The 23,653-nt window shown below is 41.8% G+C and overlaps 2 protein-coding genes across 2 annotated transcripts; both read left to right on the forward strand.

The window, feature by feature from the left end:
- The first annotated feature begins 2,147 nt into the window (after positions 1-2,147).
- Positions 2,148-10,271, forward strand: wnt8b (wingless-type MMTV integration site family, member 8b). Its single transcript, XM_030441151.1, has 6 exons — positions 2,148-2,366; positions 3,513-3,546; positions 5,148-5,286; positions 6,459-6,584; positions 6,741-6,883; positions 9,016-10,271. The coding sequence occupies exons 1-6, from the start codon at positions 2,296-2,298 to the stop codon at positions 9,583-9,585; spliced, it is 1,083 nt and encodes a 360-aa protein (XP_030297011.1). The 5' UTR covers positions 2,148-2,295; the 3' UTR covers positions 9,586-10,271.
- A 5,818-nt stretch (positions 10,272-16,089) lies between these two features.
- On the forward strand, positions 16,090-23,552 carry hif1an (hypoxia inducible factor 1 subunit alpha inhibitor). The gene is made up of 8 exons (XM_030441699.1): positions 16,090-16,518; positions 19,081-19,331; positions 19,838-19,986; positions 20,104-20,249; positions 20,512-20,618; positions 21,033-21,096; positions 21,182-21,292; positions 21,602-23,552. The coding sequence occupies exons 1-8, from the start codon at positions 16,339-16,341 to the stop codon at positions 21,656-21,658; spliced, it is 1,065 nt and encodes a 354-aa protein (XP_030297559.1). The 5' UTR covers positions 16,090-16,338; the 3' UTR covers positions 21,659-23,552.
- The last annotated feature ends 101 nt before the right edge of the window (positions 23,553-23,653 follow it).

Consider the following 23,653-nt stretch of genomic DNA (forward strand, 5'->3'; position numbering starts at 1 on the left):
CCCGTAACTCTGAGTCTGGACCCCCCTGTGGCCCCCCTGACAGGGAGTCTGCATTAATAATACAATGACAGAATTCTTGCAATGATTTTGTTCTGAAGGGAAAGGCAGAAATAAAGTGTCTCAGCAGTTTACTACCCAATCAAAATTGTTGAAATTGTAAACACTGATTTGTCTGAATGAGGGATTTATCCTTTTTTCCGGGTTGTATGTGCCCCCTAACAAAAAAGCCGTCCCCAACCTGGCCCCCCTATTAAAACTGGTCTAGAACCGCCACTGCTCACAGTGTCCTCCTCACAGACATCTAGGCTGTTTTTGCCTTCACTGTGCTCATGTTTGTGTGTCTTGACGGGAGGTGCCACTTCCTGCCATCTGAGCCTGATTTTTGCTCAGAGGTGAGCAAGCAGAGGAAAATGTCCTCCCTGGGGTCGTGAGGTTTTTAGCTGTTGTCATCCATCAAGAAATTTGAAGGATCTGTTAATTCAACCCCCTCTGCTGGAGATTAGGTTTACTGCAAGTCAAAGGAGCAGCTGACACAGGGCACCCTCCCTCTGTGTTCAGTGAAGAAACACTAAATCTGATGTTTGTTGCGACCTCTGATTGATTTTCTGCCAAGTGTCTGGGTGCAGCCACCAGTCTGAGCCCGGTCCAAATGTACTGTTAGTGGTCCCACCACCACTGTTGATCTCTGTTGCCCCAACAGTGACATCAGCCCTCTGTCCATTGGCTGCTGACTGTCAGGCCATCCTCCTCACGGCATGCAACACCTCAGTGTGGCGGACACTGTGGCAGAGAGAGCTCAGGCGCTCCACAGCGGCCAGTCAGACAGCTCAGAGCGCATTGTTCAGATAAATGATGAATATGTCTTAGCACAACTTTTTATTCCCATCAAAACCAAATAGACTATTTTAAATATACACAAATAAACTATACTCTGAGCGCATTTTTTGGGGGGGTAATTCTCGCGATAAGAGCTGCGTTTTTGGTGCTCCCTGAGACAGAATCCCTCAGTTTCTTAAAACTGCTGAAACAACAGGACGGATCCTGCTGTTGTCTCATTTCAATCGCCATTCCTCTTTAAATCTTAATCCAAAAACATCCCTCAGAAGTCTCCCTCCTCCTCCTCCTCCTCCTCCTCTTCCCCGCCTCCCAATCACTTTTTTTTCCTCTCTAATCCTAATTTGCACACAAGAAGATGGCTAAAGGGCTGCCTGTGCCAAAGGAAAGGGTCCTGGGGGTCAGACGGGGTTATTTGGGGAATAACCCTTCATCCAGTGTTAGGTAGGGACCGTCTGGATTAGTGATGCAAATGTATGTGATCAATGGCCAGGCCTCCACTCTGTCTCCATCAGCCTTTTATTTTCTGTTGTCAGCCGAGGGATTTCTCACTCCTGTGGCAACTTTTACATTCGAATGTGGCAGAAAACGTGACGAATACAAAAACGCGTAAAGTGTACAAAAAAGTTACAACTAAACAGCCTCTTCTACTGCAGAATATTTATTCAATTGCTTTCAAAATCATACACGAAATAGTGGAAAATTAGGCGGGTTTTCTCTTCAGAGATTTGTAAAAGGACGACCCGTGATGATTGTACTGAGAGACAGATGCGCCTCCACCTGCTGCTGGTCCGTTTGTACAACTGAGATACGCGCACCAGCATTCAGTGAATGTAAGGATGCAGTTCGAGCCTTTTGAAATAAAATGGTCAAATGACACTTCTGAGGCTATCATCGCTTTTCGTGACTGTCCTCGTGTTTCTGGGCGATAAACATTGATTCAATCACAACTCTGTGTGACCATGAATTACTTCCTGATGAACAAACGGCCTACTTTTGCGCTCCTATCTAACCAACAATCCGTCATCGCGGGGACTATCATCCACTAATCCCTGGCAATCAGCGAGCTGCGCGTAAATTATCTTAAATAAACGTAAAAATTCAAAGGATCAGTGTTACACTTTTCCTACAGGATTAAAGAGATCTTCCTTTGCCTTTGAGTGGAGGCAGGGAGCCTACCGTTGCCAGGCCCTGAGGGCCCAGGGGTGCCCTGATCAGTTCAGTCTCTCCTCTGGTGCAATACTTCTGATTGGCCGAGAGAGTAAGAAGGGGGAAAATCTTTAATTAGGCAGATAATCTCTTGTTGGGACGAGAGCAGCTCCATTTCAGAGCCCCCTCCTTGAGTCTTGGGAAGCCCCTGGTGAAGTTTCATGCGCTGGTAGCTCAGTTTCCATCTCCACCTCGACTGTCTGCAGGCTTTGGACGGGCTCGGAGTCTCCGTCATCCCCCTCACCTGTCACGATGTTCGTGCATTTTGAGGTTTTCTATTATATTTTCATCCTCCTGGCTCACATGAGGTCGTACTGCTGCTGGTAGGTTTGATTTGGATATCGTTCTTATTTTTTTGCAGAACAGGTAACACTGGGTACATTTCTAGTAAGAAACGTCAGTTAGCCTAATTGTTATTTCACAGTTAACAGCCAATGAAATGCAACAAAACCAATTATTAAACTGTAAAGGTTTATATATAATAAAAACAACCGCTTAATTAAAGGTTTATAAGGCTGTTAACAGTGAAATAACGGTTTACTTAGTTTACTTACCTAACTGTTACCCATATTAATTCTGTGTCCTGATTAGTTTTTTGCCAGTATCATATTGTTTATCTAGCTCTGATTTATGTATGTTTTTTGCTATATATTAGTCAAAAGGCACCATCACATCACTTAGATTAACAATTTTACAATTGTAAATAAGAAAATTACAAAATGTTCATGTAAAATAAAATTGTGAAATTTTCATGGTAACTAGATCTGTCCCGTTTATTCCACTGCTACCATTTTTAAATAAAATACTTTTATAAATGGTTTATGGATGGTTAGTAATGGCTTTATTACTGGTAAAAGGCAGAAAGAAAATACTAATGCTTTATAAATCAATTGTAAGCTAGGAGTAAGAAAAACCTTTTGGGTTGCCAGGTTGTAAAAGCTACTTTACACCACTATCCAACCAGTTTTAAAAAAAAATGTTTTAATGTTTCCCAGAAAAGACCTGCAGATGATCAGAATCCATATATAAACAAGTGATCAACACTTAAAACTGCAACCTTGATGGGTTAAAACCATTTTGAATGACTTGTAACATTTACAACTGCAGACACGATGACTTGTTTGAAAGTTAATAAACCCATCAACATTATAAATAGATTACCGGCATTTATGACAGCATTATTTTAGAAACAGAGAGGACAAACCACCATCAGTGGGTTTCTTTACGACCTGGCAACCCTGATTTTCAAGTAATAAAGCACTAATAACATAAACACTTGCCTTAGTGTGCCTCACTTCTTACGTTTCTATACTTTTGGACCAAATGCCGGCGTATTGTTCGCCGAGGTTGGGATGCCTGCCGGTGTCATGGTTTAACATGTTACAAAGCGCACTAATGAGAGATGTTAGCAGAGGAATTTGTGAAGGACACTGAGCTTCCCTGAGTGAATAAGCTGTCTCCTTTTCCAGGTCAGTGAATAATTTCTTGATGACTGGACCCAAGGTAAGCCAACTCTCTTTTGATCTTTTCTCCCTGTCTCTTCCCCCCCAAAAAAGAGACTGAAAACATGCTTTCCGTGCAACCTTGTTGTCTTTGTGATAAGTGTATTGACAAGCTCCGGTACCCATCAACTATGCTACTAATGATACATCAGTGATATTCTAGGCCCTTTGTCATTTTTTCCCCCCGCCGTACACTTGACCTTATTCAGAGGCTCTGTGTATGTGCGGGTTGAATGTTTTAAGGGGCGAGGGCAGGCATTGCTGTAGTGGGTGGTCATCATTAGTGAGCCAGGCCCCTGTGAAAGAGGTGGTACTCCATCTCTCCAAAGGCCACTTGAGACATATTAGTTATATTATCGTTCACACAGCCTGAACTAGCAGCAGAGAGGCGGGCGAAAGCCAAGGACGGGGCGCATTTCATCGCATTCACTGCGGCTGATGGAGTTTAAAAAGTTAAGTCTGAATGCAGCACACATTGTTTTTTGCGTTACTTTAATCGCCAAAACATTAAAGGAAAAGTTCACCTAAAAATGTAATTTCACTGTCCTCTCACCCCCACGCTGATGGAAAGTCAAGTGAAGTTTTCGAAGTCAACAAAACATTCCTGGAGCTTGTTCTTAAAGATTTAAGCAGATGTGGACTTGTTTTAAACGTAACACCCCCCCCATAAAATGACTCCATACAGCTTATTCAGTGTAGTCCAAGTCTTCCAAAATCAATTTAAAAGACATTATTCACACCCTTGTTTAAAGCTAAAGTCTCCATTTTAGCTGCTTAGCTAATAGTGTTAGCATGTACTCATCTTAAGTGTGTACACAAGCTTTGAGGGTATAAATACTTTCTTTTTGAATTATTTCCGGATCTATGGAGACTTGGATTACACTGGACGAAGTCCCCATCTACTTCAGTTCTTTGGAAGATTGCTGCAACGCTGTTTTGTTGTGAAGCTCCAGACATGTATTGTGGACTAAAAAAACTTCATTTCATCCTTTTCCATTTGCATTGGGGGTAAGATGATGACTGAATTAATTATTTTAGTGAACTGCTCCCTTAGGGACTCGTTGTTCCACTTCGAAACACTTGAGGAGTGAAATATCTAGACACGTTTCGAACCCTCTTTACTGTTTAAGGCTTTTTTTGTTTGTTTTTGCTCAAGGAATTCATGTGAACGAGTGTAAAACCTTTGACACCAGCAAGAAGATATACATGTAAAAGATACTGAGACTGTATAACATCGCCATTCATTGTTTTCTTTCCATGTAACATTTGATTTTGGGCACCAGAAGTCTTCTATTGATTTGTTGGAGCTCTGACTGGCACTTTTTAAGGACTATCTGTCTGAACTTTGTGTTCAGGCTCAGGCTTGTGTCATTATTTCAAAAACTTACATTAATATTCCAAAGGTTGGGTTGGATTTATAAGGTGGGATGCAACTGATTGCACTGTATGCATCAGGTGAATCTTCTCTGAAAGAGAAAGCTCATTTTCACAATCTAAGGTGGATATATCCAGATGCTTCGGAACCGTCTAAGTACCATAAAGCATGCTGTCATTACTCCATGGGTTTAATATTTCCCCTTGTCTCTGCTGCTGTTGCTGCAGGCGTACCTGATCTACTCGAGCAGCGTGGCAGCAGGAGCTCAGAGTGGCATAGAGGAGTGCAAATACCAGTTTGCATGGGACCGCTGGAACTGCCCCGAGAGGGCTCTGCAGCTGTCCACACACAGCAGCCTGCGCAGCGGTGAGTCCAGAGTCCCCCGGAGACAAGCCGGCTTTAACACCGGCTCAAACATCTCCCCACGCTGTGGCGGGGGGGGGAGAGGTTCTCAATGGGGAACACGGCTAATGGATTTTTAAAAGATGTTTGTTGCAAGTTTCTGTGTTGGAGGGGAGGCTTTTTTCCTTTCCCCCCTTTGTGAAATAGAGATGTTTGCTCAGTTGAAACATTCGCCAGCCTTTGGGATAGTTACAGTGGGCACGGTCGCTAGAGGCAAAACAAACAAACTAATCCATTTCACAACATCCCCCGGAGTCGCTGCCTCTCTGCGCAGCTTATGAAAGCAGTATAACCAGATTCACAGGACAAGGAGGGTTCAACTTCATGTAGGCACAATTTGGAAATGTAGATACCGTGATTACACGTTTTTTTTTTTTTTTCCAAGCCATTTTCTACATTAAAAGCGAGCCTTACAGTTTTGGGGAAGACATTTTAATCAGAAGAGAATTTGTTGTTTGTTTGAATCTGTTATTTTTTAGCATTCTGTTAACAATTCAAGCAATTTTTTGAAAGCCATGCATACTTTAAACTATAAATGCATTTTAATAAAAAGTGAATCCTGCCCAAACAAACTAAATACACAAACTCTCTTGACTGAATAGACTGAAACAGTTTCATACTGCTTTACTTTGTTTATATGTGGCGGACCCTGCCACCTTTCTAGCTTTATACAGTGTTCTGGGGACTGTATATGTTATATGAAATGTATATTTCTGAGTTTGTATTAGTACCTCATTAATATTGTAAATATTATAATTTTGAGTTTGAATTTCTTCTCCAAAAGGACACAGTGCCCCTTTAAATGAAGCGTTTAATGTGTATGAGAGAATTGAAAATTGTTATGCAGGTGATTAAATGTTATTTTACCAGGAGAGTCCCGCTTTCTTTAGTGGAAACCTGCCTGAGAAAGTCAGCTGCAAAAGAAAGCACATAGTTACAGACAGAAAACACAAAAGGTCACAAAATACAATAAAGCAAGCGTGAAGAATTCACATCCTAAAGAGAGACATTTCTAGGGTGTCAGTTGCATAAACAATTAAAATCGAAACACTGACAACTTAAGGATTCTGCCTCCAGTTCTCTCTGTATTAATTCCCAACCAATTTTTTTTTTTATTCGTCTTTCTCTGTTGACAGCAAATCGGGAGACGGCATTCGTTCACGCCATCAGCTCGGCTGGAGTCATGTACACTTTAACCAGGAACTGCAGCCTCGGAGACTTTGACAACTGTGGCTGCGATGACAGCAGGAATGGACAGCGAGGTCAGAATCAGAATGAGAATCAGAATTTCCTCTATTTGTCCTGCAAACGGGGAAATTTCTTCATCAGAGAAATACACAACTCTGTACATAGAAACCTACAGCAGAGTTGGCTTTAGCGCAGATCATTTGAACTCAGTGCTTTATTTCTTCTCCTAGGCGGTCACGGTTGGCTCTGGGGCGGCTGCAGCGACAACGTCGGCTTCGGCGAGGCCATCTCGAAACAGTTTGTCGATGCCTTGGAGACTGGGCAGGATGCACGGGCAGCTATGAATCTCCATAATAACGAGGCTGGACGTAAGGTACAGTAGATGCTCATGATTCGAGATGAGCCCTTGGTAAAAGATGGATTTGATTTGAACCATACAGTATTTAAATTGGCTGAAATGTTGGGAATCTCTCTGGGCCCTCCAACTGATTGCACAGTGTAAAGCACCTTTTGAATCATTTTTTTTCTGAGTGTGCCACCCAAGCATCCCTTTCACGCCGATATAAGTGAGGTGCCACTCGTCCCCAATAATAACAGTGTGTTCGGTGTACCAGAAGGGCCTATTTACCAGTGCTGAATGCCCCTTATGACAATACCTCAACTCGAGAATCTCAGGATCACTGGTGCAAGCTTAATTAGAGATCCTGGGGAGCCAGACACTGCACAACATTCTGTATTATGCTGCTTTTTTAAAATAAGTGTTTAGTTTTTATTCTTGCAATAAGGATCCCACATTTATGTTGGTCTTTGTTTGGCCCCGAGGGAGTCTGAGGGGACCACAGGCGTGCAGCTGAAGTGCTCTTTGTTTACGGTGCCTTTGCTCCCCCCTGTTGGGCCCTAGGATCCCCATGGCACCTGGAGCATCATTGTAACAGAAAAAAATGGGGACAGAAAGAGAGAAAAACTCCTTTTTTCATTTCTCCACTCAATGGGACTCTCCATTGGGTCTTCTCACACTGGAAAACATGTTGATAATGAACATGCTAAATAAATACTCCCATTTCTTCGGAGGCGACAATGGGGCCCGATGTGAAACTTTGATTCAGCCTCACCTCGACAGAGGGTTCGTACCCTCCTCACGGAGAGAAAACGTCCTCTTTTCAACCGGCAGCTGTTTTGTGTCGGGTAAAGTCAGGAAACACTGAGGGGGACAAAGACACTCAGAATAGGACCTTGAAGCTATCATTTCTTCCTTTCAGTGTATTCATCCCCCCCTTTATTTTACTAAACTGGAAAACTTTGAGAATATAATCAGTTAATTTGACAACACATCAGTCAAGAGACAATGGACATCCTGTCCTGTTTCATTTCAAATGTGTCATGCTACTTTAGCACAAGCTACTTCTCATTAAAGGATGAGCTCGCCCAAAAATGAAAATCATTATCTCCTCACCCTCAAGCAGATTAAAAATCACTGGAAACATTTCTGGCGTGTGCTCGCACAGCTCGCCTCACGTAATCCAAGTCCCCCAGAAGCTCAGAGATCCCAAGTAGATTTGAAAAGACTTTATTCACTGCCTCAACTCACGGTCGAGCTCCTGTATCCCCATCAGGCATGGTGCATGCTAACTCTTTTAGCTTGGTCACTACAGTGAAGATTACAGACAAAAAAAATGTGTTAATGACATCTTTTCAAATCAATTTGGGATCTCTGGGTTTCTGAAGAATTGGATTAGGCACAGCGAGCTGTATGGACCCATTTTGTGTTTGTTTTTTTATTTTGTATACATTTTAAATCCCTGTCTTCCTCAGTTGTTAAGCTGTAATTCTCTGTGAAGCTCCACAAATGTATGGTGGGCTACAAAACTTCACTCGACTTTCAACCTGCATGGGGGTGAACAGTCAACGACTGAATTTTCACACATTTTTGACTGAACTTATCTGTGAAATACAATTTTGATGTACTTTACTTGCTTCGTTCATTCATTCATTTATTCATTTTCTGTTCCTTCATGCTTCCTCTTCACTGCCTTTTGTCAGCATATATTGTTCACTTTACCCCACTTCATTCATTTGATTACTTTTGTTATGTTACTTTGCAGATTGTGTGCTGCATCAGAGTCAAAGTAGTGCATTTTTTTTTGTGTTTTTTTTTTTTTTGCAACAGTTAAATAATAATAGAAAAAAGACATTAGAGTAATTCACCACAGTAGCCGCTTATTGCTGTTGTGGTTAGCTTGTCAGCTCATTAAGCTGTGCAGCTAGTGCGCACAAACTCTACACAAACCAGGGGCTAGTTGGTTAGCATGCTAACCTCAACAGACTTCTCTGCAACACAATAAATTGATATCTTTGGCATATGGACTGTTATTTCTTCACAGTCTGTGTATAATTTTAGTTCATTTTTGTACGTTTTAAACAAAAAGCCTTACATATTGCACCTTTAAACTATAAATCCATGAATAAAGTGAATCTTCTCTCTCCCCGTGCTCTCTGTGCCTCCAGGCTGTGAAGGGGACCATGCAGAGGACCTGTAAGTGTCACGGCGTGTCAGGGAGCTGCACCACTCAGACCTGCTGGCTGCAGCTGCCGGAGTTCAGGGAGGTGGGGAACTACCTGAAGGAGAAGTACCACAGGGCCCTGAAGGTCGATCTGCTCCGAGGAGCCGGGAACAGCGCGGCCAGCCGGGGGGCCATCGCCGAGACCTTCAGCTCCATCTCTCGCAAGGAGCTGGTCCACCTGGAAGACTCCCCCGACTACTGCCTGGAAAACCGCACCCTAGGCTTGCCGGGCACAGAGGGCCGCGAGTGCCTGAAGAAGGGCAAGGGCTTGAGCAAGTGGGAGAAGCGGAGCTGCAAGAGGCTGTGCGGGGAGTGTGGGCTGGCCGTGGAGGAGCGCAAAGCCGAGATGGTGTCCAGCTGTAATTGTAAATTCCACTGGTGCTGCGCGGTGAAGTGCGAGCAGTGCAGAAAGACGGTGACCAAGTACTTCTGTGTGAAGAAAGGAGGTCAGAGGGGGAAGAACGAGAGCGCCAGCAGCCGCCGGAAGAACCTGAGGCTGAGGAAGAAGCACTGAGCATCTTCATCACTTCTCCCCTGCTGTCATCGTATTTGTACCAATGCACCCAAACTCTCCGTGCAGGTTCACCATAATACATTTTCAGACCATGCTCTTTGTCAGTTTTGTGTGAAAAGGTAAAGGCAGCGGGATGTGCACAGAGACACAAGGTCAAGAAGATGAGACGGCGAGCTTTTACAACTTTTGGTAAAAATGTATTTAAGATCTATTTTTTTATACTTTTGACAACATTTCGAAAAAAGTCACCGGGCATCTGAAGAGTACTTCTCTGACTTCAAAATTCTCCACAACACGATTTATTTATTGCCATGCTGAAGAAAAAAAACCCCCATTAAACAGTTGTAAGTTTTTAACGGTGGATGACTATTGGGCAGTGGCAGAATTTGCCTTTTAGAACAAGTATCAAGGTTGTATTCCCACGAACGTCTCGCAGTAATCTTAAATTTCAACGTATTCAGAAACATTCGGAGACTTCTGGGCGCCTCGCTCCCATCGCCCGTCTCGCCCTGACCTTCGCTGCCCTCTTGATGTATTTAATTGTATATAAAATGAAGCACTTTGTACTGTACATTGTTAATTTATTGCACAGCGTTTCCTAGTTTTGCTTTATTATTAGTTGCCTTTGTGGTGTTCCCATTAAAATGTAATGAAAGAATAATAAATCCTTCTTATCTTATATATCACTCAGCCTGAAGAAAGTGTTCATCCTTCTTTAACTTTGTGACAGTAATACCTGATGGTTTTGCAGTAAACACAGCCTCACTCTTGGCATTGTTCACACACCGGGGTTAGGATAGTCCGGGGCAAGCCGACAAGAATAGAGAACCTTCCAGCGAACTCTTCGTTCCATCACGCCTTTTCTCAATTTCGCCTCAACAAATACCTCCCGTCCTCTCCCTCATCATGGTAATCCTCAAAGAGCCCCCTAACTCCCAAGCGCTTGGAAGTTTCTTTACTGTTTAATACTAGTTTAATTAACTTTGTCCAGACAGAGTAGGGCCGTGGGGGTGGAGGGCATGAGGCAAGTTGCCCTTAAAAAATCATCCCGCCTCTAATTTTGTATGCTAATCTCCTTTTTCACGCCGCACCTCCTTAGGAGTGGGGGAAAGAAATGTTGGGAAAACTTTGGCTCGCCTGTGCAGGGCTTCCTGCGGCTGTTTTATTTCTGGGCCCACCTATTTGGATCCTTTCACTCCTCTAGGGCCTTCCTTTGCTCGATTTAACAATGAATGCAGAGCTAATCAGCTCTCTCGGAAATGCACCACTGTCGAGGAAGGTAATCCCTTCTTCTCCGCTCTCAATGGGCCGTCGCCTTCTAAAGGACTTTGGGAAAAGGCTTTGCACAGATTCACACTGTTCTCTCAAAAGAAGTTAGTTCAAGTATTGTGCCCAAACAAGTGGGTTTTATAAACACATGCTTTGCCAGGATACTCACCCCACCTGCGAGTAAGAAGTGCCAGGCCCAGGCAGACCAGCACATGGCAGCCGAAGCCGAAACCCTTCAGACGAGATGGGACATGAAAGAGGAGATTAGAGGTCCCATTGAGAAGGGGGCGTTCATTTCTGCACCTTCCTCCTTTTGCTCAATAAAGTGTCAAGGAAACACCTTGTTGACATCTTATTTACCAAATAATGATCATAATCAGAAGTCCTCCCTCCTCTGATGACCCCTGTGGGCCGGCTGGATTGCTCTGCCTGGCATGCAGCGAAAAAAAAAAACCCCTCTCAGCAACAAAGCAGCCAGCATACTGAGCTTTTGCCCCGCGGCTCTGTGGAAGTTCTGCATTTTACCGCGATGGAGCGCACAACAGAGGAACGCCGAACGGTTCATTCACAGTAATTGGGACATACATTTTGGATTAGACTCAACAAAGCCACTTCAAACTCGGTGTGCAAGAACCCCTCCATTCTCACCCAGACTTCTTCTGTTAGTTAATTGTGTGAGTCACGCACCGGCTCGCTCTCAGCACTTACTGTACAGGCCCACATGTAAAACAGAGTCACACAGAGGCCGCTGACACAGCAGTCCGTCGACGTGTGGGAAAGCCAGACAGAAAAACACGTTTGGCCGTTTTTTTTCTTTCTGTCTTTCTTTTCTTCTTTTTTTCTTTTCTTTTAAAGTTCAGCACTTCCACACACGTGACACAAGTTTTGCACGAGCAGCAGAGATGAAAGGGAGGGCACTGCTCCTGAAGGCAGCGTACGGAGATAATGCTGTGCTTAACCTGGAGACCTAACGTCAGGCGCTGGGCTGCAGGTCCAGCTGAGAGAAGGGGAGGAAAATACATCACACAGAGATAACCCTGTTACACTTCACCCTGCACCTCACTGTACTGTACTTTACTCTATTTGTCTTTAATCATGGGTTTGTTCTTACATTCATAACATTGTGTTCCTCCAGCGATGGAATCTAACTCAGAGGTACAATTCTGACCTAACTGTACTTTACTTGAGTATTTACATTATTTGCTACTTTCACTCCACTACATTTTGGAGGTAAATGAACTCATTCTGCTTCTTACTCCGCTACATGTACTTCATGACTTTAGTTAATTTGCAGGTTACATGCTGTATTAGAGCCAAAGTAATGCATTTTTTTTTTTTATGTATGTATATTATTGACAATCAGATGAACAAAAAAGACATATTTTAATCTGCAAAAAAGATGAATATCAATAATCCACCGGGACGATAATCTATTGATCCATATCATACAATATGTACTGTACACACAAGTAAACATATGTATAATTCTTTTTTTTTTTTAACTTGTAGCTACTTAAGTATGTACATATGCATACTTTAAACAAGAATCCTTTCCTCTGACTTGACACCATTTACTTACGTATTGTACTGAGGAGAATTTGAAGTACTTGGATTTTACGTGATTATTTCCATTTTCTGCTACTTTACTTGAAGTGTACCCACCACATTTTAAAGGGAAATGTTGTATTTTTTACCGCACTACATTTATTTGGTGACTTAACATATTGATTACTTTGCAGATAACATGCTGCATCAAAGCCAAAGTAGTGCGTTTTAAGATTATTTAATGGCTATTTTCTCGGCAATCATACTAAAAAAACTATTATTATCAATCAAATGCTGCATATCAATAATCGAAAGACCCATAGTAGACAGTGCATACATGTAGATATAATTTACTTTTACTCTTGGTAATGAAATGCATTTTAATATTAGATGCTATTACTCAAGTACTATTTGTAGCCTACAGCTTTCACTTTTAAGTAGTGATTTGGACGTATGTCTACATATGCATACTCTTGACAATGAATTGATGGCTCTGTTTTGACACTGATTTCAATATTGAACAATGATGGAATGTAACTACAGTCCAGTACATTTATTCAAGTACGATTAAAATGGGCTACATAAAATCAGAAACACATATTTGGAGGCAAATATTGCACTTTTTACTCCATTACATTTATCTGATCGAATAAAAGTATCAAATAAAAGTTACTAGTTTCTTTGTAGATTAAATACCCACTCTTAGAATAAAAAAAGCAGAATTTGATAATCGGCCAGGCCCATAATTGATCGACTCAAAGTATTAAATACATACATGTAATTCTATTCTTGGTAACAGATAGCCTACTTTAAAACTTTAACTAAAGTACTATTGGTACAGGTGACTTTTCCTTTTTACAAAGTAGCCTAGTTTTTGAGCACACCATCTTGTGGTCTTCTTTACGTTTGCAAAGACATGAACAACTAGAGACCACAGTTTGAGGTGAAAACCTTAGATACAGCTGTACAAAAACATGCAACATTATCATCCTTTGTGTCTCGCACTCTCACTTGTTGCGGAGGCGTGTGAAACAGCACATAACGTTGATCGTGACTCCCACAATTTGCCCCCACCCAGAGAGTGACACGACCTCTGACCGAGGGGTCTGAACTTCCGTCTCTCTGGCCGGCCCTGCCACGTTTCATTTACCATCACACGTCAGGCTGAGGTGGCGGAGAGAGAGGCGACACCACAGAGGAAGAGTGGGGCTTTCTCACAATCAACTTAAAGACACCAGAGACTATTGATCGAAAAAAGTACCTTTTTGGTGCCTTTTTACTAAGCTTCTGGCAGCATTTTAAGACATGTGTAATGAAATTTGTATTTGTATTTGTTGTATTTTTCTTAAATTTAAATTAACAGCATTTCACTCTGACACATAGATAAAAAATAATCACACAAAGGGGCCGATTTCTCTCAGGTAGCAAGTGATAATGCAAACAATGAAAGATGGGAAAACGACTTATAATGCTTCAGAGAATCCCTGACTAATAGGATTTATGGCTTAGGGGTTCTGGACCTACAACACCTAGAGGGGCGAGGGTCAGTATGAATGTGAGAGAAAGCCAACACAGATGAGGACAGATGAGGGGGATGTCCAGCATGTGCTCTGAAATTGGTTTAAACAAAACTCCGTGGAATCTGTAGTTTCCTGTGCTGCATCATTAAGCCGATTTGTAAGCAATTAAGGCACGAGGATATTTCCAGCAGTAATCAGACGCTTTGACTCATCAGGAAACAGTTTCACTGGGACAGTACCTCCTCGAGAGAGTCTCTGTTTTGATAGCAGTCCATCTGTTCCGGAGAAGGCAGCAGTGGTATATGTGTTTGTAGCTAACAGCAGGATTGAGATGCAAGCTTCTGGAGGCTCACCGGGGTGGTCAGTCTCCCGGCTGTGGGTATCTGCAAAGAATGGGGAGAGAGGAGCATCAGCGGGATCAGCTCAGCTCAGCTCAGCTCACTGATCTGCACAGGAAACACCGAGCATGGGAACTCACCAGGGAGCCCAAAGTAGTCCCTGCGGTGGAAATCTGCTGATAAAGCCTCACTCAAGGGAAAACATACAAGACGCATCTTGTGCAAAAAAAAAAAAAAACAACTCCGGAAATGCTTTAGTACTTTTGGGCTATAAATCAGGCCAGTGTGGGGCTTTTAAAAGCAGGAAGATTACAAGACAGAGTACCAATGATCAAAGTGATTGATAAGATGTAGTGTTTCATCTACTTCAACATCAGTCTGACATTACAGCCATACCAGTCCACTGAGCAAGGTACAGTCTGCACTGCTATCTCATGATGAACGGTACAGCACTGATCAATATAGTAATGCTGAGGCAATGATAGCCAGAGTTAAATATTGACTCAGCATTTCAAAAGTGTTTGCTCAGTCTTTAATACCATATCTTTCCTAGACACACACACACACACAGAGAGAGAGAGAGAGAGAGAGAGAGAGAGAGAGCTGGGACCACATCGGTGGTGTGTCCTGTATTATCCTACAGTGACATTACTCTGTATTACTGCTTCTTACAGCGAAACCAATTAATTATTTTAGTTTTTTTTTTTTTTTTTTTGACAGGTAAAAGTATGTAACTATTATCAGATATGTACTATGTACTTATAACACACAACGACCTCTCCCTGTGGCATAGCATTATATTGTTTTACTTTGATATTACAACAAAAAAATTATGTTAAATAGAATAACTGAAGATGCAGAAATTTTAATCAGAAAAGAAATATCTTTACTGACTGACTGAAACAAACTCTCTTTGTTTCCATGACTGAAAAAAACTAAATTAGACAAATTTACAATAAAGGAAAACACAATGACATACTTACCCTGCCACCTACCGACTCCAGTGTCCTGGGGACCTTATTTTCCTCTGAGACCCCATTCTGCCCCTTTTAATGGTAGGAAAAAAAGTATACTTATGGGTAGTTAAATCTATAACAATGCATCATATTTGATAAATTCACCATATGTTTTGTGGTACAAGGTACAATATTTCCCTCCAAAATGTATCGGAGAAGAAGTCGCACAAGATGGAAATACTCCAAAAGTGCAAAATGCCTCAAATATATACTTTAGTAGGCTATACTTAAATAAATCTTGCGATATATAGAATATCTGTGGATGGAGCTTTAATCATGCATAATGTTATGTCCCCAGATCTGTCAATGTTTACATTTTCCAGCCAATTAAAAATGTTTGATGCTCAAATATGATTAGAAAGATGATAAAAGAAAGAAATATAAAGAGATAAGAAATAAAGAAATCATAGGACATTATGAAGATTCTGATTCACATGTATGTTGACTGTTGGTGATTATTGAGCGTATTGTTGAATGTTTGTATGCTCTTTGAAAAGAAAGAAAGACAGCTATGTATATCTGTTATTGTTAAGAAATTAATTGAACTGGAACAAGGAATTGTGCATAAGTAGTTGGGGTTACAGTATATTATTTTGTCAATCAACTGTGGACATTTTACACCGAAATCACCAAAATAAAAACCCATCTAAAAGGAATGACATGTATGCACAACAACTGAAACAGGACTCAGTGTACTGGCGCTATCTAGCGGCAGAGGCAGCTCATTACAGCGTGAGCACTCGGTCCCCCGGTGCGCTAGGTGTCGCTGTGTGATATTCCGGGTCTCACATTACCGAATTCTACTTTAGTGTGTGTCGTTTGTTTTGTGGCTGTCAACACGGTGTGTAAACACCTACACGGAACAGCTCCGGAGAGAGCGCTTCTATCCGCAGGACAGACCCGCTTCTCTCTGTCAGTTTAATAACAGTGAATGGGAAAGACTGGGTGATTCCCCGCCGCTGACTCTGGAGCCTTGCAGCGGGGTACAGTCCTGAAGACGAGCCAGCCTCTGGTCGTTTCATTGTGCGGAGGACGGAGGCAGCTAAGCAGCGCCTGTCGACGAACATGGCAGCGGCGACCGTTGTGGAGGCTGACCCGGCGGAGAGCGAAGGCTGTGCCGGCTACACTGGCGTCCAGAGCAGGGGCTGGGATGAGTCTCAGCTCCGGAAATATTCCTTCGCAACCAGGCCCATTCCCCGGCTGTCTCACACGGACCCCAGAGCAGACATGCTAATAAACAACGAGGTAAACACGCTAAGTTGGCTTGTCTGTTGACTTAAGTTAGTTAGGAGATGGTCGACCTGTTTTAATCGTGGACCTGCACCCAAAACCCTGTCTCGATCACAGTTTGACTCAAGAAATTGTTGGATCGGAAACAACTATTAGTGTATAAGTTTAGTGAGATATTGACGGTGACAGTGAGCTGTACATAATTGTGTTCAGGTTTGTTTATTTCATGGAAGAGTTAATGCAGGTAAAATGTATTTGGCAGCTTAGTTTGTAATGGTTATATCACATCCAACATCTGCAGAGTTCAAACAGTCAGTGGATTTATGCTTTAGTCAATTTGCTTGCTATCAGATGATGGTTTCGGGAGTGACTGCATATTAAAACTGCAAAGCCCATATGTGTTTATCGTCAGGTGGTTCAGCATGTGGTTGCTGACGTTTCAGTATAATTTGTGTTTTCAAAAGTTAAGATAAGGTCCGTTCAGCGTGAGTAATGCTTGTTATCGTCAGTGGTTCCTGGGAACGTGCAGATGGTGACACATTGTTTGGTCTGCTTCTGCATGAGACACACCTCCTCGTGTGGCTCATGCAGAAGCAGACCACAAAAAAGTGTTACCATCGCGAATTACGCCTATATCCCCCATGATCTGCACAGCTGGACGTTGCTCTTGCATCAAGGCATTGCTGCCGTAGAGTGTTTTGATGGCTCACTTTAACAGTAACCTACGGCGGTAAGCTTTTGAGCGGTGGTGTGCAGGGATAGCAACACAACAGTCCCACCGCCATATGTGAACGTTGTGCTGTCAAACGTGGCTGAAGCAAAGCGAAAACAATAAAATAAAATCAAAGATGGTTACACACTTGAAGACACGCAGATGCCTTACGATTTGCACTAAAATTGCTACTTTAGAATATACAACTTTTAAATTGTTGACTGCTGATGTGAAGAATTGGCGTGTCAACTGGAATATGCACACAGCGAATTGAATCTATTTGAGGAAAAATAATAATGATGCTCGTTAGAATGCACGGTTAATGTTATTGAGGAACATGAAGGAAAATCACGCATCCCTCTAGTAGCCTTCGGGTTCGCACTGTTGCATGTGTCTGAGTTAAAACAGTCTTAAAGTGTTTTGTGTTTGCTGTGAGGACATATGACGGGAGTTGTGTGTTACTATCACACTCTGCTCCAACACGTTTCTCTCACGCTACTTTTCTACAACCCCCCCCCCATCGGCCAATCACATACGAGCGCGTGCGAGAGTTTTATGAACAGCGTTGATATGCCCAAATATGGCTCGTTCCTTCTGTCCGTTAACTGTGAAAAACCCCCGTCCTTGGAGCCATGGGGGCAAAAAGGGCAGTTCCCGGCATGTCTGCAAGTTATATCACGGCAGAATAAAGGCGTTAAGACGCGTATTTATTATTTAAAACGTCACACGAAGCACATTTTACTGGCAACACTTGACGCAACAGCCCCCCAAAAGCGCAAGAGGAACGCCGGTGGCCCTTTGTTTCTTTGCTAGCAGCTGCAAAGACACACAAATGCCTACAAGCTGCCACACTAAAGTTAGACTGTTGGTTTTTGCCCTACATCATTTTGTCTCTCCGGCAGCGCCGCCTGCCCTCGTTCATTGGCGAAAGTGAAACCCAGAGCCGGTGCAGTGAGAGACAGGCAGCGGGAGCGCGCCCACCGGTCTACGTTCAGTCAGTCACGTAGCCCTCGGAGCTCGGCAGACTGTACTGCCTGTGTACTGCGTAGGTGTGTGTCGGGGTGGATTCATGTTCCCGTTTCTGCAGAAGACACTTACACACACACACACACACACACACACACAAAAGGAATGATAGTGTGGTAGTGAAGATAACAGTATTTTAAACATAACGGGATTTTGTGACACAATCGAGATGAATCACATGCAGCAACTGCATATGTAATAACATGTCTCCAACTTTACTCTGACGAATTTGATTTCCATTTAACCTGTGCTATGAACCACTATATTAGTAATAGACTTATGTATATAAATGTGTGTATGTGTAATAGAGAGAGAGCGAGAGAGAGAATTTTTCGATCCTTTATGGGAAAATCATTTGTTACAGCAGCACAACCACCAAAAACATACATACATACAGCACATCTATAATTAACATCTATATATTCAGCACAAATTACTAGGAATAAGTTACTAAAATACCTTATCTTGTACCAAAAAAGCTATAAGAATATATGTAAATAATAATAATCGGAAGAAAATACCCTGTGGGCAGTGTGGAATATGCTACCCAGATGCATATGCAAGTACATGTATGCACAGCATACAATATTATACTGTTAGTGCACATTCAAAAGAAAAAAACACTTAGATCCCACGGTATAAACCAGAAAAAACAAAGGAATTAACATAGGACAGTCACTTTACACAGACAAGAAGTAGACCTAATATGGCCCTCTTATTATTCCTCATTGCATCATTCCTGGGAGCCTGTATTGCAGTTGATATACTGTATGCATTAATACACTTTTTTATAATACTTTTAATAATATTGTATTGAAATGTCATTTATCTGTTTCCAGGAACCTGTGGTTTTAACGGACACAAACCTTGTGTATCCAGCTCTCAAATGGGACATTAAATACCTCCAGGAGAACATTGGAAATGGAGACTTCTCTGTTTACACCGCAGAAAACCACAAATTCCTGTACTATGATGAGAAGAAAATGTCTAATTTCGAGAACTTTGTTCCAAAGTCACGACGAATGGAAATGAAATTCTCTGAATTTGTGGATAAAATGCACAGAACGGAGGAGATGGGAGGAGAGGAGAGGTAAGATGTACTTACAGGGATATTTTAGTTAGATTGGGATCATGATGTCAGCTTTGTTTACATTAACCCTGCCAGGGCGGATGCAGGGCAGGAACAAGATGTGACCGTGCTGCAGGTGTGACTGACAGTGAGGGGGTGTTTTTTTCTCGTGAAATGAAATGCAGCACAGAAAGTGGAGCGAATGACTAAGCATTTACACAGGGAGCCAGGCCTATTACCGTGACCTGACGTGGCCTGTCGGCACACACATGTATCACTTACTAAAGTGAACTTACTGACAGTCACAGAGTTATTACGATTTAAATCGTTCACGTCCTTCAATGTCAGGTTGTTCTTCATGCTTCAAGTGAGACGTAGTCCATTGAAGTACAAGTAAACAAGCTCATATCCTTCAAGCACATTTTATAGCACTTTCAGAAATGTATCTGCATTGTGTCTTGTTTCAGGTCCCAGAGTGTAGAACACAGTGTCTCATGCATTTTGTCTCTTCTCTCATGCATTTCAAGGGTATATCTGCAGCAGACTTTGAATGACACAGTAGGGAAGAAGATTGTTCTAGACTTCCTCGGTTTCAACTGGAACTGGATCAACAAGCAGCAAGCCCAGAGAAACTGGGGACAGCTGACATCCAACCTGTTGCTCATAGGCATGGAGGGTAAGGCACTTTCACAGATTCTGTAATACAATGTCGGATAATGTTGCTCCTCAAACGTCAGTGCCCTGAGTTTTGTTTCCACACACCTCATTTTCTATTAATATTCTCTCACCGTAGGCAATGTGACACCAGCACATTACGACGAGCAGCAGAACTTCTTTGCACAGATTAAAGGCCATAAGAGGTGCATCCTCTTCCCCCCAGACCAGTTTGAATGTCTCTATCCGTACCCTGTGCATCACCCCTGTGACCGACAGAGCCAAGTAAGCATTAGATATGTAGAAATACACACAGACTTTAATAATGCCAGCTTATGATGTAGTTCACTTACTTTCATCTTTAGTGGTAGAGACAATTTGCGGGAGTCCCCACAAAGACTTTATACAATATCTACACATTAAAGAAAGTTAATATAGAGATACTGTGTTAAAATGACTTGAGATACGGACATACATTTTGTAAAAGTTGGAACATTATTCTTAGGAAAGACCTCCTTTAAAACAAATACATATTTTTCATTCATAGGTTGATTTTGATAACCCTGATTATGAGAAGTTTCCCAATTTTAAAAACGTTGTTGGCTATGAGACTGTTGTGGGCCCAGGAGACGTGCTCTACATCCCCATGTATTGGTAAGAAATACTTCTGTATGGCCTTTTTCTATAGACATGATGCATCAGCTCCACCACAGAATCAGCTGATTATCTTCAGTGCACTGTCACCAGATGTATTTAAATGCTTGCTGTGTTTCAGTGTTTCTTTGATTTAACTGTTGTTTGAAAGTATTAATCAGATGTTTGATATTTTTCAATGAAAACTGACTGAAATGATCAATCCATTATCAAAATAGTTGGCAATTAATTTTCTGCTCCTTTTAGATACACTTCTTCATACTGCCTTTAGTTTCTCAAACAACCGCTTACTTGCATGTATACTGCTGATATTACATAACAGGTAGTTCGGTGGAAACATGAAGTGTAGACAGTTGCTCTTTGTCTGCCAGGGTTTGATTACTTTAGTTATTTATATTTGTCTTCTCTCTTCAGGTGGCATCACATTGAATCACTGTTGAATGGTGGAGTGACGATCACTGTAAACTTCTGGTACAAGGTACGTATGCCTGACTCATGGCTTGGACATCTTTGCCACTACATGTTTCTTCATCATCACTCACCTTTTTGACCCATTTCTTCAGGGTGCCCCCACACCCAAGAAGATAGAATACCCCCTGCGAGCACATCAGAAGGTGGCCATCATGAGAAATATTGAGAAGATGCTGGGAGAAGCACTTGGAAACCCACATGAGGTGAAAGCATTTGCTTCTCCATGCTCTATACAAGTCCAACTCTCTCCTATCGTCAGTGTGCTGACTGCATAAGTCACGCATGAATGTCACACTGCCAGTTTCTAGAACATCAAATCATATCCACATCTAGGTCACCTGTTGCATGAAATCCCTGGGGCATGCTGACCCTTCCAGCAGCCCAATTACTGTGAATATTTATGGCTTACCTGATTTAGTACAACGGAAAAGATGTATGCATTCTGGGACAGTGGGTAAAACAATGTAAAGTGTCTGACACGATTGGAATAACTGAATCCTTTTTCCCTGTAGGTTGGACCTTTACTGAAAACGATGATCAAGGGACGATATGACCATGACTTCAGTTAGAGCCCCGCCCTAAAACTCTAAACCTGGCTGCTTCAGAAACTGTGTGCGTGTGAAAGTGAGACTGCTGCGTGTGTAATGTGCATTCACACTTTGGAGCTACCTATCAATGCATTGCAATAAGCAGCCATCTTGAAGCCATTCTGCTTCGTCTCCGAGTGCCATGTTTATCACAAATCCATCAACTGAGGAAGACGTGTTCGACAAACTCATGGGAGTACACCCAGCGTGGAGAAGTCTTTGAAGAGGAGGCCTGAATTGGCTCATGTCTAGATATATTTATGTGACCCAGTCTCATAATTCAAGCTAGTGGGTTTTTTTGGATGCATTTGCTCATCAAGAGATCGGTACCTTTGGAACAACCTCAATATTTTGACCACTAATGGATGAGACAAGGGGAATTATATATACAGTACACATCCAACAAATACAGGACATTACCTAAATACATGTAAAACCACCATACTGCACACATTTTCATCACAGACAGCTTCAAAACTGATTTGGTTCATACCACTAATGATGACAGGTCTAAGTGTTTTTGAAGTATTTATCAATGTAATCTGCATCCTTTTAGGGCGTAATCAGCAAGAATCTTCTGTTGCAAAGACGACTGCATAGGCATGATAAAAAAACACAAAAGTACAATGATTTCCGACAAAAAAAAAAAAAAAAATGGGCTCATATACTGATACATATTCAGCTTAAGGGAATATGTGACTGCCTGAGGCTAAATTGTTTTAGCTGAGTGATTGCTTTGTGTTTTATTTATGCTCTTGCTTGTTCGATCACATTTCAAGGACTTCATTAGACATGCTATTGTGCTTACTAGTATATTTGAGGGGGCAGTGAAAATAAACTGTACACTGCAATTTTAGTTGCAAATACAGTTAACTACGTAAGATAAAATACAATAAGTTACTGTTTTTGGGGAAACTTCCCAGATGTTTATTTGGAATGATGCGTAGAACTGGATTGAATCGACAGCTTCATTGATTTAAATTCATGTTATAAATGGATTGAACTAGCAGGATCATCTTATGGGATGTAGCTTCTGTATCAGCCATTGCAGTGCAACAAAAGTACCATCTAGTGGTAAAGTTTGCAATTGCATGTTGAGCTTGAAATTGTCATTGCTTGGTCCATGCACTGTCCTTGCAACAATAATGTTGTATCAGACGCAACAAATCTAAAAAAAAAAAACCCAATTATGCTGGAGCGTGCACAAAAGTGTGAATCCAGCTGAAAACTTAGCACTTAAATCCGCAGAAATGCACTTTTTTTTTGTACTTACATGCAGCCCACCATGAAGACCTTAGTATGTAAACTTCGAAGTGATCTCTCAAAACTGCAAAAGTGTACATGTACCAAAAGAGGAGGTTAATGTCATATTGTGCTGTATGTGCCAAACCAACCTAGAAGGCAGTACGTATTCAGAATGCTTTGTTTTCCTTTATCATTGGAAGAATGAGGAAGTGGTGAACTATAAAATAGGGAATACCCAATCACTAGATTCACCAGAACACACTGGCCTGATAAAGGTTCAACCTTTGAATTGCTGATAACGTGCATATCTATGTCTTAACAGGGCTACTTCCTCTATAAAAATAACTTACCTGATGATGCGTCGTGGGTTAACCCCGTTTACTGTACGTGCCTTGCTTTACAACGGCATGGCACTAAATGTTGCAAGGACTTGATTTTTTCTTTTTTACATATTAATTTTATGGTCAAAATGTTCTTTTTCACTCCGGCATTAAACGCCTTTAAATGTGGGACTTACAAGGGTTCATAGAGATAGAGGCATGTTTTTACAGATGGTTGCCTGTTCTTTTTGTTTTGAACATTCAGTATGTGCACTCCTAGTTCCTCTGATTAAAGTTTGTTTGCAAAGCTATTCACTGCCAAGTTCTGAATGAATGAGAGATGTGACGATGACATAAAAAATATTTCATGCGTTTGAATTAGTATCTTACATAAGGTGAGCTAATAATTCGA

Source organism: Sparus aurata, chromosome 15 (assembly GCF_900880675.1).
Source record: "Sparus aurata chromosome 15, fSpaAur1.1, whole genome shotgun sequence".
Taxonomy (NCBI): domain Eukaryota; kingdom Metazoa; phylum Chordata; class Actinopteri; order Spariformes; family Sparidae; genus Sparus; species Sparus aurata.

Coding starts and splice junctions, on each gene's coding strand:
- wnt8b (XM_030441151.1), top strand. CDS start 2,296: ATGTTCGTGCATTTTGAGGTTTTCTATTATATTTTCATCCTCCTGGCT. Junction 3,547..5,147: donor TCTTGATGACTGGACCCAAG/GTAAGCCAACTC, acceptor CTGTTGCTGCAG/GCGTACCTGATCTACTCGAG. Junction 5,287..6,458: donor ACACAGCAGCCTGCGCAGCG/GTGAGTCCAGAG, acceptor CTCTGTTGACAG/CAAATCGGGAGACGGCATTC.
- hif1an (XM_030441699.1), top strand. CDS start 16,339: ATGGCAGCGGCGACCGTTGTGGAGGCTGACCCGGCGGAGAGCGAAGGC. Junction 16,519..19,080: donor ACATGCTAATAAACAACGAG/GTAAACACGCTA, acceptor ATCTGTTTCCAG/GAACCTGTGGTTTTAACGGA. Junction 20,250..20,511: donor CCTGTGACCGACAGAGCCAA/GTAAGCATTAGA, acceptor TTTCATTCATAG/GTTGATTTTGATAACCCTGA.